Source organism: Daktulosphaira vitifoliae, unplaced genomic scaffold (assembly GCF_025091365.1).
Source record: "Daktulosphaira vitifoliae isolate Bord-2020 unplaced genomic scaffold, ASM2509136v1 Scaffold_1, whole genome shotgun sequence".
NCBI lineage: Eukaryota > Metazoa > Arthropoda > Insecta > Hemiptera > Phylloxeridae > Daktulosphaira > Daktulosphaira vitifoliae.
The window spans coordinates 29965797-29983001 of NW_026099572.1; the positions used below are offsets into that span (position 1 = coordinate 29965797).

The 17205-nt window shown below is 26.4% G+C and overlaps 1 protein-coding gene across 2 annotated transcripts in view; it reads right to left on the reverse strand.

Annotated features, from left to right (window-relative positions):
* LOC126895107 (fat-like cadherin-related tumor suppressor homolog) overlaps positions 1-17205 on the reverse strand; it is a 122469-nt gene that overhangs the window by 14777 nt on the left and 90487 nt on the right. For both annotated transcript variants that reach the window (XM_050666605.1, XM_050666604.1), the window contains exons 5-12: positions 11023-11129; positions 9529-9733; positions 5745-5806; positions 4704-4973; positions 4340-4495; positions 1987-2200; positions 1385-1763; positions 1027-1271 (exon numbers count right to left, since the gene is read on the reverse strand). In XM_050666605.1, the coding sequence (XP_050522562.1) occupies positions 1027-1271; positions 1385-1763; positions 1987-2200; positions 4340-4495; positions 4704-4973; positions 5745-5806; positions 9529-9733; positions 11023-11129 (1638 nt within the window). The remainder of the gene's footprint in view (positions 1-1026; positions 1272-1384; positions 1764-1986; positions 2201-4339; positions 4496-4703; positions 4974-5744; positions 5807-9528; positions 9734-11022; positions 11130-17205) is intronic.

The following is a 17205-nucleotide window of genomic DNA, read 5'->3' on the forward strand; positions in this document are numbered from 1 at the left end:
ATTACAAAATTATAATAAATTGTATTTTAAAAAAAAAAAAAAAAAAATTGTCTACATTTAAATTACACTAAAACTGCTATAACTTTTCTTGGTAAAATACTGACCTAAATAAAATTTTAGTATGATATACTAAATACAATAAGACTTTTTTGATATGATTTTTATGAAAATGTAATGAATTATCTAAATACAAAAAAGTTTAAAAAAAAACCATTTACTTTAAATTTTTATCAAATTAAAGCTTTTTAAGTGTATTATAAAACAAGTACAGTATTAAAAAAAAAAAATTTGCCCAATTGTTTTACTATGAGAAATTGGCCATCAATGTAAAAACTATCCCACATAGCTTTTTTTTTTACAGATAAATTAAATATTTTAAAATATAACAGATTCGCATTAAAGCTTTTTTCATGAGAATGATGTAAATCACAACAGATATTAGTACACAACAGTGTACTTGACCCCACTATGACACAACCCTTTTGTATTACGACCCTACTGTACTGATATTTAAATATATATGTATACAGATTAGGGCTTATATAGACTTAGTATATAAATAAATGTCTGATTTTCAGAATAGCAAAATTAAATTTCATCTTCTATTAAGTAAATGAAAAATTTTTATTTCTTAAAAAAAATGTCTTAATATAATTAAATAATATATTTCAAAATAAATTTATTTATTTGCACATTAAAAAATATTTTTATGTTAAAATATTGTTAATAATGTTGGCTAAAATAGACTAATTCGATAAATCCTAATTTTTGTTAATACATTCCTGTAATTCTAGACTCTTGTATAATAGTTTCTAATTTATTTTTAATTATACCCCAGGGTTTATCAAAATAATTTTATTTTATATTAAAATAAATAACTTATTTATATATTAAAGAGTACACATTTTTNTTATTTTATATTAAAATAAATAACTTATTTATATATTAAAGAGTACACATTTTTTTTATTCATTAATTAAAAACTTGAAGTAATGAAAATCAAGCAAAATTCTAAATGATAGTCACCGGAAATTATTTGATAAGAAATGGCAGCGTTTTCACCATGATCCTTATCCGTAGCCATTAATTGAAGCACACTAGTTCCAATAGCTGTAGTTTCAAACACTCGACCTTGAATTATATTTGAACTGAATTCAGGAGCATGGTCATTACTATCCGTAACTGTGATTACAACTCGAGCAAAGTTCTTTTTGGATGGAGTACTTTGATCTTTTACAACTACAGTAAGTTCGTGTCTAGCTATGCTTTCACTGTAAAATAGGATTGAAGTTAAAATATATAAAATAGTAAATATGGTCAATAACTACTATTATTAGATATTGTATTCTATATTAAATGGAAGATGTATTAGAATTTAAATTACCGATCTAATGGTTGCACTACAGATACCATGCCAGATAGATAATCAACAGCAAATAATTTTACTGAATTAACGTGTTGAGCACTATGAATTCCATACAATAATTTCATGTCTTGGTCTTCATCGGTAGCTACAAGTTGAATTACTGGAGAGCCTACTTCAGCATTTTCTGTCACATTTACTTCATATATATCTAGTGAGAATTTGGGTCGGTATTCATTAATGTCTTTGACGCTGACAAAAAGTTGGGTGGTTGTTGTGTATACGCCATCCGTCACAGATATGGTTAGATTATACTCTTTTACAGACTCCCAATTCAACTGTCGGGCCAGAAGCACATTACCATTATCGTCAACCATGAAATCCAAATTAGGATCACCACCTAATTCAAAATCCAAATTAATTTCAATAGAATATTTGAAGATAGAAAGTTTTGTATCTATCTTCTGGTTAAAAAATAATCTTAATAACTTATGATTTACATCAATTAAGATGAAATAAAGCGAATTGATGCATTTTTTTTTTAAACATCTTTCAGTCTAATTTTGTACTTTTAATTAAGGCAAATAAAAATCATTTTTTTATTAAAAGTAAAATGTACTTACCATCAATTTTGTACCATAAATAATCTTGATCTTTGTCAGTGGCCATAATGAGTGCTACTACGAAACCAATAGTGTCGGTTTCTGTAATGTCTACTTTAAGGTTAGGGTTTTGAATTTCTGGTGCATACTTGGAGTTTTCCGGAATTTTTAAAACGTCAACGATTACAATTGCTACCGCACTCATATTAGGTGATCCATTATCTGTAGCTCTTACCTGAACAAAAGTTCGGATGGTTAGTTAAACAATTATTATAATGAATGGAGCTTAAAGCTAAAATAAAACATTTATTGGAGATTTATTTTAAAATAATTTCATGAAATGTAACTTAAAGACACACAGCTTATTTTTTGATTTAAGGAAATATTAATTAAATCCGTATAAAATATTTTGAATTACAACCTTAGGTTAAATTTCAATAAAATAAACGTTCGAACGTTTGTGCACAGACTATATGAAAACTATAATATATTTTTTATACAGTCTTATAAATAGTCATATGATCATATGACTATTTTCATATAGTTTACGGTTTGTGTATGAAATAACGACGGAACAGTAGTCATTAATTTTCATCAGTAATCGATTTAAAGTGCTTGAGAAATACGAGAATAAAGTTAAAAAACCACAATAACTTGATTACATTTTTGATCTCGTTACAACATAGACAGACTTCTATAATTAAAAATAGGGTCCTAATAACAATGACATTTTTATGCCTCATATTGAGAACACTAAGCTGTTAATTTAAAAAAGTCTAAAATGCCTCAAATTATATTTTTTTAGTAGTTGAAGAGTAACTAAATTAAACAAATTAGTTTATTTCTTTAATCAAAATCTTATTGCTAAAAAAAAAAAAAGTTAAAAATGTAAATACTTTTAACTTGGTATAAGATTTATTCTATTATAAAATATGTCTAATACACATGAATGGTGGTTATCACGTAATATGCGGACCACATACAAACTTTTTTTTATGTGTACGGTCTAAAATCGAAAAAGTTATAATAAACAAACATCAGTTTTATAAAATGTAGATTTCCAAAACTTATTTCATGATGTTCATTTATAACAAGAGTTTTAAACCAGATTGACGATGTTTGTGATGTTTTTATTAAGCAATACTTAATAGTACAGCAAATATTAAGTGTAATACATGTTTGGCATTTTTTTTTTTTTTGAGTAAAATTTGAAAGAAATAAACAAAATTACATCAATTCTTAGAATGCATTAACTTTACTTCGAAAGAAATTACGTGCTCCTGGATAAATGACAGAGGAAATAAAAACTAATATCTTTAATGAATGTAGGAAATTCTGGAATTTTTTTAGTAGCATATCTAATTCTAAATCGTTATAGTCGTTAAAAAAATTTATTCAAATTATTGATAAACTTACTTATGTTGTTAAATCTGTCAATGTGTTTGTAAATCCAAACCATGCATTTAAAATAAATAACTTATAAAACTATTATAGAATACATTAACGCGAAACATTGGTAAAAAAAACACGAGAGGGAGAGGTTTAAATAGGTGAATAGTGAAACAAATAGGACTTAACGTACGTGGATAGTATAGTAACGGTTAGGAATTTTTCTCTAATATGCAAAGAATAAATGCTTTTGGCTTTTGTCCACGTTACACATTTGTGTGTAGGTAGAGATAAATGTAATTCGACTTAAATTCAAAATATATATGTAACTTAAAAATTATAGTAGTAATAAAGAGAAGATCGTACGAATAATAATGAATTAACATTTTAACAAAAAAGAAACATTCTAATGATACAAATTAGTAATTTCATGAATTGGACCGGATTAAGACCTATAACCCCCCTACTAATGGATAATATCGCTAACATAAAAAAATGGACAAAAAAAAAAAAATTCAGAAAAATTGTCACTAAACTTGACAAACTAGTAAAATAAGTGATAGGCCTTTTAAGCTCTGGGTAACCTTTATTCATGACACATCAGATTTATTTAAAATTAAGTAAATATACAACAGTAATATAGTTGTGCTTAAATAATGATGAAGTTACTTTTTTTTATTGATGTCCACAAAAAAAGTTTATAAATTAGATTTTTATTTATTGGTTTATTATTATTATTATTCATACAATGAATGACCAATGTTGAATTTTGTCGGGTAAAAATATAAACTTCTATTATGCATAACTCTTACATTTGAGATAAACAAATGAAAACCACTTCTTGAGATTGAATGATGTTCTTATAAGATACATAATATCTATCAACCCTCAAATTAATTTTATTAACACTTAATGGATAGTATATTTATATTGTACTACTTTAATATACTCATCACGCAAAGTAAATATATTTATATATACTTACATAAAACGTATAGTCCTGATTTCCTCTAAAGCTGTGGTCCGAATGTATGACACCTGATTCCGGCTGAATCGCAAATATGTCTTCGTATCCGGGAGCAGCTTTTAATGTATAAGTCAGTTTGGAATTTTCACCTGAATCTTTGTCTTTTGCTATGACCTGTATAATGTATTACTATGTTATAGTATATAGTACGAAAATATACATAATTTATTCATTTTTATTATTAATATTATTACTACATAATACTGACATTTTTAAAAATAAACTAAAAATTATACCCTTTAGAACAAGTTAAGTACTTATTTTACGTTTTTAAATATCAACCTATAATTAAATACATAGTTTTTTTTTAATTTTTACTTACCCTGAAGAGTGCCGGTCCAATAATGTCATTTGGTCCAAAAAGAATCCACGGCTTACTTTCTAGAAGTTGTAGATCTGTTTCAAACAATTCTCCCGACATCACCGTACTGTTGTCTTGAGTGAGAGGTTCTTGCACGGGTTGCGTTTCAGGTATTTTAAACCTATAAGCTTTCTTTAACATTTCTGGAACATTGTCGTTAACATCGTCTACTGATACCACCACACTGGTGGTCGATGACAACACGGGTATTCCATCATCAATGACAGTCACCTTAAGTTAAAAAATTATAGATAAAATTTGAAACGAATTTTGTAATTTTTTTAAAAATAACCAAATCAATACAATTTTTTTTATAGATGCATGATATCTTTACCTTTCATTTGGCATATTTTTTTTATAAATCTAACCCTTTACCTGCCCACAGGGAGGATTCAAAATGACAACTTTTTCAACTTAACTTTTGAAAGTGTTCCGGAAAGTCTAACATTTTTATATATATTTGTATATCTTAAATTAAAGCTAATATAATGTATTTTATTATGAAAAAAAAAAAATTTCGTACTTTATTTTGCCTTCACGATGAAAATAGTTACCAAATGCTATTTTTGTGTGAAAATTTTGGATTTTATTTTTAAAATGTTTAACTTTATAATGCTTTAACTTATTGAAAAGTGTATGGATCAATACAATTTTTTTATGAGAAATAATATTTATATCCCTCTTTTATTTGACATACTATATCTTAATCAGGATATAAATAAGGAAATAGCAGATCATGTCGCTTTTGTAATAACCCACCAATTTTTTAAAATTAAACACTATCTAAAGATTTGCATCGAATCGTTTTTTATGATAGTGATTTTAATCACAGTCAGATATCATTATATTTGACCCAACTATGCCACGTCATCACTGTGCCGCGACCCTCCTGCGCTGGTTTCTTTTATTTTTAAAGTACAATAACAATTACAGAGAAATAATCTTTATTGAATCAACAGTATTCTAAGAAATTATTGTAAAATAATTAAGTAAAAATATTACCTCTAATACGTGTTCGGTTTCTGTTTCCCGATCAAGTTTTCGTCCAGTTGTACTGATGAGACCTAAAAACAGGTAAGTAGATTGATAGTTTAGTAACAGGAACAAATAATGAATAAATGTGATAATTGAGTACGAGTGTATGTTTTATATATATTTTTGAACAAATGATTATTTTGCAGTGTTCTATAAAGGAATAATAATAGCCTACAGAGTAATAAGGTAAAACGTTTGTGTAGGTGCCAGTAATATTAGTTGTTATACCAAGATAAGGTGTGATCGATGAAATTATAATACGAAAGTTTTACGGTATTATTCTTCTTCTTCTACATGAGATCACAAAAATATAGCTCGCAAAGGTTTATTGTATGCGTTGTAAAATTATTTACTTCGGTGAACCGTATCATTTTTTGTGCTCCTCAGGGAAAAAAAAAAATGTTTCCACATACACACGAGTTTTAATATTTTGCAACATGTTACACCACATCATTATAATGTGTACATAATCTGTTTAAATATATATATACGTATGCAATGGCCGAGAGTAAACGCGGTTGGCGGGAACTTGTTATTATTGTATTAACATATTTATGAGAATTTCATAACTAAGAGTAATAACTCTTCAAAGTTGTGGTGCGTTGGCGTTTCCAGAGGTCAAAGACATAAGCACAGGTTTGGTTAATTAAAGGTTATAGCCGCAGAAACTGAAGTTTGAGATTATTTTTGTGTGTGTTATCATCGAGTTATTAAAAGGCGAGTTAATACTAATGTAGGGTGGTTTTGTAAGGACAAATCCAATAGGATTTTCGGAGACTCACAAGCAGGACAACTATAGTGTCACGTACACGGGCTACCACCATGAACTTATCTACGAGTATTCCGACTAGCCAAATCGAATCAGACGTGATTTCATCAAGTATAACAGTACGCTAATTTGGTGGTAGTTGAACCGAAATTATTAGGGTTATGCCTACAAACTATTTTAACGTTATTGTCGAACAAAGCCTAGAGGATAATTGAGGCTATTAGTGTACGAGGAGTACTCTAATTCACTTTTTGGAAAATTAACTTTCAACGTCAATAAAATAATTTGTATGAAATTAAAATATTTAATGCTTTAGTTTTTTAAATTGTAGATATTTAAGTCTACATTTAATAATTTAGGGTTGCATTTGAAATTGTAATCCTAAAAATTCTAAATTTAACCGTTTTGGTAAAATGTCATGTATTCTATTGATGTTTAAAGTAAAATTTCAAAAAGTGAGTTGGGCCACTCTTACACTGATAGACTTAAATCACCATTGGATATATTTATACACTGCCACGTACATACACACATTCTATTTTAATGATGTATAAATGTCCATAGAATAGTATTGAGCCATTAGCGGTGTCTTCCTAAGTTAATACACAATACTACATCAACATATATATATATATAGGGTATTGTTGCCAAGTGTATTAAAACCCTGCAGCATTATACAACGTCCAAGTCAAGCGCGATCGATAAAACGAATTGTGTACATTTACTATTGCTCTATGATATTGTTATAAAGTATGTGTAACACAATATCCGTGAACATTATTTTGCTAATTTCACGTCTGGCCATTGGCCGCATTGGGCACTTTAAACTATAACTTTTATTATTGATATTATAACCATACTGTGTTATTGTGTATGATTATTATTGTTAAGTTTAAAGTTAGAAAATAATCCAACTAACAAATAATTAAGAGACGGTCATATAGATGCGATTAAATAACACTCATACCCACGCCAAATGATCCCCAAACACTACATTACACATTGAGGTTAGTGGCATAAGCTCAAATGATGTTAGAGCCAAAAATTTACACCAACCGCAATAAGGGCCCTTTGTTATCAAACTGCACAAAAATTGGATAAACTATGAAGTAATTACATCTATTGGGCATCATTTGTTTGATTATATTAAAATATAAAAATTATGTTTCTAAAAATTTTTTATGAGGAAATTGTTAGAATCAAATGTTCAAAATATAAAGACACATTTTGAATTTATATAAAACACAATGTTTTTAAAACCATTCTATTGAACTTGTAAACTGAAATTGCGAAAGTGTAATGATATGTTCACTAAGAGAGTTCGAGGCTTTATCTAAGCGAAGCAATACAAACAAAACCTACCTATATTGAATTATTATTACAACTTTTAGTTTCTAAAGAAATTATACAGCTGTTGGAAACAACGTAAAAATGCAAATAGATGAAAAACATAAATTACGTTCCAGATTAGAAACTAAGAGGTAACGAATTTATATTTTTTAAATTTTTGGAAACAATTACAACAAATTAATAATTGGTACAACATAAAATTATTTAGTTAGTGTTCTGTAGATTGTTAAAAATTTCTCAAGGTGATTAGAAAAAATGAAAGACAATAATTATGTGAATTTTTTTCATAAATATTTAATTTATAAACTTTTCAAAAACAAAAAAAGCTTTTAACTTTTATGTTGTTTATTTTTGACCTTAGCAGTAGTGTGGTTGTTGAGTTACTATATGCATAATATAATACATACATCTTACAGAATATATAGATTGGTGGATTTCGGTATTTTATATATATTTGCATTGGAAATATCAAGTATACAGTATTGGCTTTGGAGGGTACTTAAAAAAACTATATCTATAAGCCAAACAACAAAAATAAAGATAAATTTACAACAGGTTTGAGAAACTACAAATTTAACACAAAAAAAAAATATCTAAGAAAAAATTCTTTGAGGGTAGTTTAGAATTATTTATTACAATACAATTGTTTTATAAATAAATAATGGTCATGACTGATATTTATAAGCAAGATGATATATTGAACTATTTTTAAGATAAATATTAGAATATATACAAAACTTAAAAATAAGAATAGAAATGGTTATGACGTTAACGTTATAGATGTTAACTAATAGGGATGAGATAAAGCACTTATGATTCTAAGCTATTTATTTAATTTTTCCTTGTGAAATTCCTAACCAAGTAAATAACGTTCTACCAGCCATTATATTTTACGCGGGTAGACATGTTTTTAATTTTGTTCAAACAATAAAAAATAAGGTATAAATATGTATTTAAACTATGCAAGTATCATGTGTGGTTCATGAAATAGCTGTAGAATATTTAATATACATTGCCGTTATGTTCGTGATTCATGTTAAAATGTTTAGGATTTTTTTTTGAAAGTGGCGTGTTTATGCTAATACTTCAAACACAGTTGCTATAAAAGACAGTTTATTTACAATTAAAAATTTAAAAAGAATTAAATGTTTTTCTAAGAAGAAATTTATTTATCCAAATTAATCTTAAATTGTAGCAAGAAGTTATTTCAAAAATTCTTTGTAATCATTTTCAGTTTTGTAGCTTATTTACAAATAGGTATTAAAGTTTGGATATTTTGAAAACTTTACTTTATCAAACTTTGGTTTAAATAAATATTTTAACGGTCTATAGTGAATTTTAATTGTTGAAGTTCATTTTTGTAGTTTTAACCTAGATTAAATTTCAACACCAAGTTGTTTTAAAATATTTGATTAAGATTTTTTACGCTATTTTCATAATTACAGTTTTAGTAACACGAGTAAAAGAAGCAATTGTTTCCATTTAAGTGATAAATGTAATACAATTTGATAATAAAATAAAATAAATTATTAAGAAAATTGAGAAATTATTATAGTTATTTATCATTTGAAACTTTTAAGCATTTAAACATTTTCCCTATAATAAAAAATCACGACGATAACCAGTACTAACCAGTATTTGGTGCTATTGTGAATAATGATTGCGGATTGCCTGAAGTTATTTTATATGTTATTCTAGTGTGCGACAAATCTGCATCAGTTGCTTCCAGCTGAATAACGGGCGTATTAATTGGTGCGTTTTCCATAACCCGCGGATAGTAAATTGGAGCATTGGTCAATGGTATGTTGTCGTTGACGTTTCTCACTTCCACATAGACCTTAAATAAATAATAATTAAGTTATTTGGCTTGAATTAATAGTAATATTAGAATACAATTTGTTTTAAATATATTTTATATACGCAAGAAATAGCTTTTAGAGAGAACGTTAAACATGATTAAAAAATAATAATGAAATTAATAACAAATATTGACCTAAACATTTTAAGCTGGGTACATCCAATATTCCGATAGAAAATTGTTCACAAAATATATAATGGTTAATTAGACATTGAAATACTGTAAGAGTGTCAGTAATTAAGGTATATTCTGATGACGAACGAGAAGAAAATTTAACGCGTTTGAAACAAATCTAGTAACGTTTTGACAAGAATCTGATAAGATTTCCATTACGCTAAAAGCTTTAGCCTTGAAGATATATATGTTTTTTTTTAATTAAACTAGGCGGTAGCGCCACTTATGAATTGAACTTCTTACACTAAAGAAAATCTGTTAGCATAACAGCCGACAAACTTTTTGGTTGATTAAAACAATATATTATTCTCTAGCAAATTGTCCATTTAACAAATATTTTGCTATTATAATTGATTAAAGTAATAAAAATGTGGTTCATTAATAGAAAACTTTGTTGACTGAATTGTGTCAGCAATTTATATATTTTTTATTTAGTTTTTTTTCTAGGTAACAGCTATCACCCATTTTATTAAAAGATTCTTCAGCTTGAACATTATTAGATAGTGAGTGAAGATGGAAATAGATAGCTGCGTAAGTGGTAGAAAAAATACACGAGATAAGAATTCCCAGGTGATTTCACAAAACGTTACTGCTTTCATTAATATTTTGCTCTTGCGATCTACGCTAAAATGTATGTACATAATATACTTCGTCTACGCGCTATGTCTGTATAAAAACCATAGCTATTTGGTCAACAACATTTTTTTTATATAAAGTTTTGATATTATTAAAAAATGTATGCTTGATTGTCATAAAAAAATATTCTGGGTCTTTATTGTTTGATTAAAGGAATATTTAAAATAATCAAATAATTAAATTTTATAACGATGTAAGTTCCGGCGAATAAAAGTTGAGTAAATATAAAGTTATGCTTGTTTGTATATTAGTTATTAGATTCTTTAGAGGAAAATCTAAAGAAAAAATAATTATATACCCAAAATATTATGCTATGCACTACCTTCTTAATGGTATTAGTGACGTGCAATGTATGCAAAATTATGACCTGTTCGGGAAACGAACATCCTAGGGATGAATATTCTCGTATCTTTTAATGCAAATGAGCAAAAGTATATTATATCATATAAAATTCTTACCTCAAGCCGAGAGTGTAAAGGAACGGTGGCGTGATCGAATGCCATCACAGTTAACCAATACGACGACTTGGTTTCTGCATCCAAAACTACCATTGTTCTGATATTTCCTAAAAAAATATATATATATACACATTATAATACAAATAAAAATAACACAAAAGTATAGTAAAATTAATTAATTCAAAATACAAAGTGTGTAAGCGATAAAAGTTAATATGAAAAAAATCTTTGTACCTTTAATAGACGAAATGTATAAAATCTCTGTGTAATGGTATCACAATCTAATACAACCATTATCGTATACGACGATGGTTATAATTCAAAAATGACATTATACTCATTTACAATTGGAGAGTTGGAAAAATTAAAAGAATATAAATAAGCCGCCTTGATAGCCGAGTTATAAATATTGGTCAAACATATAGAGGTCAAAATGCGAACACTATAACGATGTGGTCGCCTTAACGTTATATGCTACTAATAGGGGTTTTCTTGCAACACCTTTGAGTCATAACGGTAATAACCAAGCCGTTATATTATGTGGGTCATGCGGTAAAATTCAACGCTTGAAAAACAACCCTTTGCAAGTCCAAGTAGCACGTTTTCAGACAACTTCTCCTTGTATTCCCTACGGGCAACTAGTAACTGTTTCATTGCCGACATCGCATTTGCCTTAGACGTTCCCGAAAACTGAAGACTTCGTTCCAGCTTCAGAGAAACTGACAGTTACTTAGTATGTGGAAAGGGTATATTAAGAATTACCTGTTATAAAACGAGGTCTAATTAAGAATAAAATAACTTAATACATATTTACTAAGCCATGAACAGTTTTAACAAAAATAATTTTGTTTGAGGTATAAAGTTTTCATAATTTTGAGAAACTCTTCTTAAGCCAAGTTCAAAGAAGTTTTTGTATCTACCTCGGGTAACAGTGATTTATCGTTAAAAGGTTTGATGAAACGGATAAGTGAAAATTTGTTTTTTAAAACAATGAATAGTAATTGACGTTTACAATACTAGCCGCCACTAAATAACTGAATTTATTAGAACAATAATAAATACTTAGAAGAAATTAAGGATTTCAGTGTTCTGTGTCCATTTGAGTATTCTCAAATTTTCTGTATCATCGATATATTTATAATAATCATAGTATATTTGTAAAATAATAGTTAATTAGCATTTAAAAGAGGCAATCTAAGTAACGTAGTGATATTTATGTTTCATTTCATTATTGACTTGTAGAGTATGCAATTTCAGCATGATTAACAAATTTGCTCTGAATGTTTTATATTCTATAATAATAAATTGAACCAACGACGTTAAACATAACCAACAATAATAAACAGAAATAATTTTAATGGAGGAATTAATAAATAATTATTTAATACTGAGAGATTTTTGACGACTAAAATTTGACATTTAATATAATAGTACCTATTACTGATTTAATTTATACATATATTTAATGAAAAATAAATAAAACAATTTGATACTTTCCGATAATAAACAAGAAGTGTTAATCATTTATTGGGGTTATTAAAAATAATTTTAATTGATATATCTCAGTGGTTAGCTGTCCCTAAGACTTATTAAAAAGCATAATTATAATCATTTTATTTAGGATAACTTCTTGTCCTTTTTCATTTAAATGTATATAAATATGAATTACGGTACATGTATATGAAAATTTCACAGAACCCTTGATCTCTATCAGTGAAACTAATTAGTGAGCAAGAAGTTATGAGTTATTATTGTAATTTATGGTATGTAGTAATGATTAATTCGTTTTAATTTAACAATAGTCAGAAATAATTTGACTATATAAAAGTTATAAATTGCAATTTCTATCAAGCTTCGGTAGGACTAACATAAAAATAACAGTTCTTAAATTTTGAATGTCTAATAATGTTGACTAGTATTATTTTATGTTCTGTTATCAATTTTTTAATCCTAATTCAATAATGCATTGAAAATTAATTTGCAACCATTTGTACATTAAGAATATGCTGTTTTCAATATTACAAGTAATTAAAAAAAAGTATTTTTTGTAAGCGTGAAAATTATAAATTTCAATATAACTTCAACTTTTTAGTTGACAAAGGTTTCTAAAACGATATACAAATCGAGAATAATAAAAGTGAAAATAAAAACGTATGCATAATAAATTAATCTCTACCCAGATAGCATTTTTAAAAAATAATGTTATAACGGTATTATTTAAAAAAAATGGTAGCACAGTGGAATCGTGGCATAGTCGGGACTAGTATGATGATATCTTACAGTGATTAAAATCTCTATAATAAAAAACGCTTCGATACACATCTGTAGATAGTGTTTAATTTTAAGAAATTGGTGGATTATTCTAAAAGCAACATTATCTCCCATGTGGGATATAGTTCTGAATATTTCAATTGTATACTAAAATAATATTTATTGTCTAATTTCGGAGATCGATTACATACAGAATAATCATCGGGCAATTTTTTTTCTTGAACGTAAAATAAACTTTAAAAAGCTTGGAGAATTTCAGGAACATTTTCAAAAGTTGAAAAAGTTCTATGTTCGTAAGTTAAATATTTGTACTGAAGTTTCTATTTTGAACTCACTCCACGTAAAAAGTAAAAGATCATATTTTCAAACAATTTATATCAAATGAAAGGGAAATACCCAAGATAATTATATAAACAAAAATAATTTTGTTTCCTTCATTTTTAAAAAAATCATGGTAGTTTTTAAAGAAACAGGTTAAGAAAAGTCTAAATTAAAAATTTTAAAAATTAAATCTTTTTTGGAGGCTTTCTCTTATTTAAAGAGATTAAGATATTTTTTTTTCGAATTTTAAGGTCTATGTCTTCAATTTGATACGAAATGTAATATTTTGACATATCGTTGAAAGAAATCGTTCTAGTGAGAGCTGTTAATAAGTGGCAACATAAAAAAAAACACATATTATAAAAAAATTAATACCTTTTCAGCATTGCATCGAAACTAAAATAGTTCTTTTGTAAGAGATACAAATACTCAAACGAAATATATTAATTGGTATTTAAAATACTATTATTATGTAGCTGGGATTATAAATCTATGAATATTTTTCCAGTACATAATATTAATAACATAAAATAATTTCTAAGATGAAATTTGTCTCAGTTTTACACACGGTGTACATGAAATTTTAATAGTAATTCAAAAGTATAAAAAAAATAGGTGGACTGGCACAATATGAAAGAAATTTTAATAGAAAAAGTGTATATAAAGTGTTTTGAGAAGTTTAGCTTAAGTAATTCACTGTTATAAATTTTTAGTAATTAAGATTTTTTATATAATCTTGAGTTCAATATTTTGAAAAAAATGTTTTAGTTTTCATAAAAAATAATGAAAACTCTTCTGAAGCATTTTTTACTAGCAAGAAAAATATTCAATTATAAATGAATAAGTAATTATTTTTTTTAATTGGATAAACTTTAAAGTATTCGATTCAATAAACATTATAGTGAGTAATACAATTTGATATCAAAATTAAAAGGGACACAAAAAACAATGATAAAAAACCTATCGAGAGATGACAAAATATAAAAAAGCAATTAAAAGCATAGAAAGAACTTAAGTCTTGAAATCAGTTATATTATTTATGATAAAATCCGAAAGTCAATCAATTTGTAGATATTTTTATTATAGCATTATATTTCAAAATGATTAAAACAAATAGAATTTTTTTTTACAAAGAAATACTAACACTGCATGTTTTAATAATTTTTGTCGGGAAGAGCTATTTTGTTTTATTTATTGCACGCGAGTATTGTTTATAACTTTTTATAAACAGTTTTAATACAGAAAAAAACACGCAACGTTAACTTAGGTCTATGAGATAAGTGTTCGACATTGATAAGATGATTTTGTCAGGTAATATATTATTATTAGTTTATACAAGCGTGACCTTTTTATATTTAACACGAATATAAACTTTTAAGGAATTAACATTTAATAATGAAAAATCTAGTAATAAAATAAATTAAAAAAATTACCACACTTTTTAAACACTTAAACAATGTCAGAAGTAAATCGATATATCTCAATAAAATAACTATTAAGATATTCTGTAAGAATTAAATTATTAATACGTAGAAGCAGAATAATGTTGTAATTCGAAAATAATATAGAAACAATGGTTAATTCGTAATAGACAGTAATAAGTATTGTTATTAATTATTAATAAATCAACTGAATGAAAAAATTCAATTTATTCAATATAAAAAAGCGTAGATTCTGTAAAAAAATATTTTCTATCGGAATGATATTTTATTATTATTCTTAAAAGACCAATAAACATTCACTTATTTTTCAATATAGGCGTTTTAATAAAACGATTGACCGAGAAAATGGGAGACTTTTAAGATGGCAATCTTGTATAAAAAATGCGCAAAATCTATTTTGTTAGTCTCGTTGGTTATTTAGAGTAGAGAAGAAAAACAAAGCTTTTATCATAATAAGAAATGACTGACATATATATAAATAATTATTTTACACTCCGTAATAATCAATAATAATTATATTTGCCTAATCATAATTTGTTTAGATATGTAAGTTTATTAAATCACTTATTAGTCGCATAAAACATCAATTAGTATAAGAAAAAGATATAAAAATTTCATAAGAACTTAACCAAAAATAAATTCAAATTAATATAAATCTATAAAACTCTCTGATGAGTATAATTTAATTTAGCTTAGCTACGAGACTTTTTTTAAATACTGTTTTAAAACTTTTTTTTTCGTTATTATGACTACATAAAACTACCCATAGGCGTAACATAGTAAAATTGAATGAAAAAGACCAAGAGTTATCCATTCAATTAAAAAATGAATCATGCGCAAATAATCTTGCAGATTGTTACGAATTTTGTAAAACTTGTAGACTTCGTAATGTCATCCATAACACACGTGTATTAAAATAGTCTACACGATTCGCCGTGTAATGCACATATTAAACGTATCGGTGGTACACAATGAATCCTCCAGGTCATCGTAAAATGAATAACTTTTATAAATGATATTGTTTCATAAAACATTATTGTTCTAGTTAAACTTCCTTTTTCGTGATTTTAAATGTTTACCCTCTGGGGAAAATAAACGCATAACATTTTACTTGTCTTTATTTTGACAAACCTCATAAGGTTTGTAAAATGAGATTTTTTTAACCTCAATATTAAGATTGTACACGATCTAAATATTGAGGTTAAAAAAACACAGTAAAAATAATTGGTTGACATAGTGTTTATAATTTTGTTAAATTTTACTTGAAAAAACTAGGGGACGAGAAATTTTATTTTTTCAAGAGCAAACAGACATTTAATTTTTAATAGTATTTAAGAGTATCAAATCATTGAGCGGAATTATGTAAACAAAATTATAAGAACACAACTTCGCCTTTTGATACGCATACAGAGAGAACACTTTCGATGGACCAAAGCGAAAAATGTATACAATTTACATTTATTGTTATACGTTATTAATTGTTTTTGTTGTAGAGTGTGTGAAGGAAATTTTTTGTTTAAAGACATACTTTAAAGTTATATATACTCACAAATATTTGTTTTATTGCGATTTCACAAACGAGAATACTGTTCGTATAAAGTTACTTTGTTCATAGATGAGTAATATGTTGGGTCATCTGCAGTTTGTTAATATACAGGGTGACCAAAAAATAAAGAAATAAGTCAGATGTTACGAAAATGAACAGAACGATAGAAACATTTTCATGTTTCACTAAACATGTTAAATATTATGATAGAAGTTAGTTTATTTTTGTGTGATTGTTGTATTGCTAAAATAATTTTACACCAGATTCATTAATTATTACTATTTTCAAGCATTCAATATTTATTCAAATTGAAATATTTTATCACGTCAAAAATGTATGCATTCAATTACTTTATTAAGTATATAACAAATAAAAAGTTAAGTGTGGCTATATATTTACTATACATTTAGATATTTAGAACACATTTCATTTTAATTCTATTAGATCATTTAATTGTTTTTTGTTTTTACAAAAATAACGCGTGATTTTTGTTCTTCGATGCAATGAAATCTAAAACAAGAAATTCGGTACACGTTTTACAACAATCGTCCTTGTGTTTTCCGTAATAATGTAAACAATATAATAACATTATTAATTTTACAC